We start from the raw sequence: 4,810 nt of genomic DNA on the forward strand, positions 1-4,810 counted from the left end.
TGGAGAGGTCTAGGAAGGGGAGGGAGGTGTCAGAGATGGTCCAGGTAAATTTAAGGTCAGGGTGGAATGTGTTGGTGAAGTTGATGAATTGCTCAACCTGCTTGCGGGAGCACGAGGTGGCGCCAATGCAGTCATCAATGTAGCGGAGGAAGAGGTGGGGAGTGGTGCCGGTGTAATTACGGAAGATCAACTGTTCTACGTAGCCAACAAAGAGACAGGCATAGCTGGGGCCCATCAAGTCCACACCAACCTTTTGAAAAGAATCTCACCCAGACCCACCCGCCACCCCTGTAACCCTACATTTCCCATGGCTAATCCACATACCCTGTACATCCCTGAACACTATGGACAATTTAGCATGGCCAATCCACCTAACTTACACATCTCTGGACTTTGAGAGGAAACCCACATAAACACAGGGAGAATGTCTGTATGGAGTTTGCACAGTCACCCAAGGGTGGAATCAAACCTTGGACCCAGGCACTGTGAGGCAGCAGTGCTAACCACTGAGCCACCATGCCACCCGTGTACTGTGAGCAGTTTTCTTCCTGTTAAGGAAAGACATCAATTCATTGGAGGCAGTTCAGAGAAGGTTCACTCAGATCTTCCCTGGCATGTAGGGATCATCTGCTAAGCAGGTTGGTATTCCACTTACTGGAGTTTGGAAGAATGAGAGATGATCTCACTGAAACATAGAATTCTTTAAAGGGCTTGACAGGCTAAATGCTGAGAGGATGCTTTCCTCATGGTAAGATAACAGAGTCTCAGAATTAATTAGCATCCATTTAAAACCAAGATGAAGTGGAATTTCTTCTCTCAAGAGGGTTGAGAACCTTTGGAACTCCTTACCAAAGACAACTATGGAGGCAGAATCCTTGCGTAAATTTAAAATTGAGATTGATTCCTCAACTGATCAAGAATCTAAATTTACAAAGAAAGATCAGGGAAGTGGACATTAGGAATGTCAGATCAGCTATGATCCTACTGGGGAGCAATGCAGACTCAGTAGGCCAAATGGCCTCTGCCTGTTCTTATATCTTACAGTCTAATAGTGTTACTGAAATTCATAACCAACTGCCATAGGAAGTGGTGGAGGCTGGTACAATTACAACATTTAACAGACATCTGGATAGGTACGTGAATAGGAAAGGTTGAGGGGGACATAGCCAAATGATGGAGAATGGGACTAGATTAATTTGGGATATTTGTTCAGCATGGACTAGTTGGACCAAAGAGTCTGTTTACACACTGTACAATGCTATGACTATAAATAGAAGTTGAATAGTTTAATGTTTGTTAACTGGGAAGTCAGTTTGCTACTACAATAGCTAAAGCAACTAAAAATCATTGTAAGTGGGTTTTGATGAGCAGTCATAGAGTCATAGAAATATACACCATGGAAACAGACTCCTCTGTCCAACTCATCCATGCCAACCAGATATCTCAATTAATCTAGTTCCATTTGTCAGCACTTGGCCCATACCTTTCTAAATCCTTCCTATTCATATACCCATTCAGTTGCCTTTTAAAATATTGTAAACGTACCAGCCTTCACCACTTCCTCTGGCAGCTCATTCCATACATGCACCACACGCATGAAAATGTTGTCCCTTAGGTCCCTTTTAAATCTTTCTCCTCTCACCAGAAACCTTTGCCCTCTCGTGGGGACTCACCAACCCCAGGGAAGACTTTGCATATTTACCTTTTCCATCCCCTTCTTGATTTTATAAACCTTAACAAGGTCACTCCTCAGCGTCCAGCTTCCAGAGAAAGCAGCTGCAGCCTATCAAGCCTCCCCCTATTGCTCAAACCTTCCAGTCATGTTGAACTCAAAACATTAACTGTTTTTCTTTCCACAGATGCTGTCAGACCTAAGTTTCTCCAGCATGTTATTTTTATTTCAGACTTCCAATTTCACAATACATTGCTTTTATTTTTTAAATTTGATTTTTCTTTGCTTTTACGGTGCCTTTTGTCGTTTTCTGCACCAGGACGGCCTTTTCCTGAACCCAGGAGGTGTGAATTAAACTAAGATGAACTTTGTCTTAATTTTTTTTCTTATCTATGCCTTCTGCTATTAGTATAGGTGCCATAGTATAGCAAGTTAAACACCTCTCACTGTGCTTTTGTTTTGTAAAAAAATACATGTGACTATAAATTACTATTCTATTCCACTATTCTATTATTGTGAATGTGCAATGTTTTACCATCCTACAGGTGGCAGTGTGCTATTTCTGCAATGCCACCAGGAACCAACAGGTGGCTATATCAAATCAAAGCCTTTCAAAAGAATACAAATAGAATAGGTCCATTAATAAGTTCAGCACAGAACAGACACAGTGTTCAACATTTGTTTATAAATGGAATTTCTGGGAATTCCAATTGTCCAATAATATGAACAAAGCATAAAAGGTGGAATACGAAAACAAAAATTTGTATAGTTATCAAAGTACTTGGATGTCTCATTACATTTGCAACATGATTTAAAAATCAAGGCTTTAATATTTTTTACAATTCATCATTGACTGAGATGGAATTCAATGTTCTTGTTACATTATTTTGCCTGACCAATTACCTAATCTTGCAAAAGTGTAACATCTATATTCATTTTTCACAGTTGGCTTTCAAAATGCTTCAATTTGTAACCATAAATCATAGACTGAAATCAGACACAAGTTAAGTTAAAATTGAAATTACTTTTGATTTTAAACAAGTTGACTACTCACCTGACTGTTTGGATCTCCTAATAAATTACAGATATGCGGTACAATTTTGCTTAGAGTTAAACTGTGAGCTCCATAACTGGAAAAGAGGAAAAAGAGGACTAATGTTGAATTTGCTCTATACAACTTCGACTAAAATGGAATACAAATCAAACTTCAGATAAAAGATTTAAAAAACAATTGTCATACTTACGCATTTAATGTGCTAATAAGGCAAAGGCAAATCCCTTCCCTGGTTCGAAAATTCTTATGTTTAAATCCTCCTAACATTCGTTCCCAGACGTACTTAAGGAAAAGGATTAGAAATATTCCATCATTAGAATTCCATTATTAGCTTATTAAAGTGAAATAGCTAAACAAGCCCTTTATGTTTAAAGCACCCCCCGAAACAAACACCCAACACATATGTTGTATTGTATTACTGAATATCCATTTCAAGCACTGCAGTCTACCCACCCTACCAGGTGCCAGGATTATTTGTTCAATAGAACTCAGCCCAAAGAAAATCAGGCCATAAGTGAATTCTGATTCCAAACAAGTGAAAAATTTATCAACTATGTAATACAGCCAATATTAACAAGTTCCTTTAACAATGGATATAGTAGGTTTTTAAACTAGGTCTAGCAAATATGGTAGTATCAGAAGAGGAAAGAACAACCACGGTTTTCCTGCTGTTATGTATGTACCTGTGGAGTAGCCGATAGCTCCATTATCTTTAACAGGAGGATCTGATCTTGTTCTCGAACTGGATCCTTAGCGTCCCCTAGTCTATCAATTAGACTTGGCAAAACTATATAAAATTAGGAACAAACATTGTATATTTAAAATGAATACATTTATAGCTTATAATTCAAAACTAAACCAATAGCAAAATAATTTTAAAAACTGGTCAGGTGATTGCAGTTATTTTATGTTCAAGTTACACACAGGCATTTTGCCTTCTACTCAGCGTAAACCAACTCTCAATTCTGCACACTAATTAAAAGTCCACCAGACCCGAAGACATATCAGGATGTTTTAAGCATCTGTTTTGATGTAAACGTCTTCCAGAAAAAAAGATAATGGTCCAACTTTTTTAATTTGCACAATATCGTATTGACAAATACAACTCACCTATTATCACTAAATAGCAAAGTGCATTCATATTAGAAACATGCATATTACCACTCTCACTGCAAATAAAACAAGACTTGTATTTGTGTAGCATCTCACCACCTCAGCATGTCTGCAAAGTACTTTCTAGCCAATTAAGTACTTCTGAAATATGATCAACGCTGTATTACAGGGATTCACAGTAGTCAACTTTCATAGCAAGGCACCACAAACATAAAAGGAAATAATTTCTTTATAATGTATTAGTGATGTTGAATGAAGGATAGTTCTTGGCCTGAATATCAGGGACAGTAACGACAGTCATAGAGATATGGAAATAGACTCTTTGGTCCAACCCATCCATGCCAACCAGATATCCCAAATTAATCTCGCCCCATTTGTCAATACTTGGCACATAACCCTCTAAACCTGTCCTATTTATATAGACATCCAGATGCCTTTTAAATATTGTAATTGTACCAGCCTTCACCACTCCCTCTGGCACATATTCCATACACGCACCACCACCCCCAGCGCACGCTTGCTCCCCCGTATCAGCCCCCACCCACCCGCACCCCTGCCCCCGATTATCCGAATATCAATTATCCAAAGGAGATCTCGAGGTCCCAGTAGAAACATTACATCAAAGAGCTGTTTCAAGCCTGAATGCGTCTTTTGTTTACAATGATTAAAACCTATCTCTGTTCACTGAAATGTTGCGGAGAACACTCCTGGACATCGATGGGAGCCCAGGCACTATCTCCAAATGACTGACCTCCTGCCTTCTCTCCTCTCCCCACATTTTCCCTGGAGTTTTACATAGGGGTCAATCCTAAACCCCACTTCCCAGATATTCTCTCCAACATTGTTTGGTACTTTTCAAAAAGGTGCAGCAAAACGTTGAGTGAGAGAGTGTGTGAGCGCGAGTGTGTGTGAGCGCGAGTGTGTGTGAGCGCGAGAGAGAGAGAGAGAGAGAGAGAGAGAGAGAGAGAGAG

General features: G+C 39.5%; 1 protein-coding gene across 1 annotated transcript in view; it reads right to left on the reverse strand.

The window, feature by feature from the left end:
- LOC122551938 (CLIP-associating protein 1-like) overlaps positions 1–3,516 on the reverse strand; it is a 39,682-nt gene extending 36,166 nt beyond the window's left edge. Inside the window, exons 1-3 of the mRNA XM_043694509.1 lie at positions 3,410–3,516; positions 2,917–3,008; positions 2,727–2,802 (exon numbers count right to left, since the gene is read on the reverse strand). Of these exons, the coding sequence (XP_043550444.1) occupies positions 2,727–2,802; positions 2,917–3,008; positions 3,410–3,433 (192 nt within the window). The 5' untranslated portion in view covers positions 3,434–3,516. The remainder of the gene's footprint in view (positions 1–2,726; positions 2,803–2,916; positions 3,009–3,409) is intronic.
- Positions 3,517–4,810: the final 1,294 nt, after the last annotated feature.

The sequence above is a fragment of the Chiloscyllium plagiosum genome, chromosome 7, assembly GCF_004010195.1.
Source record: "Chiloscyllium plagiosum isolate BGI_BamShark_2017 chromosome 7, ASM401019v2, whole genome shotgun sequence".
NCBI lineage: Eukaryota > Metazoa > Chordata > Chondrichthyes > Orectolobiformes > Hemiscylliidae > Chiloscyllium > Chiloscyllium plagiosum.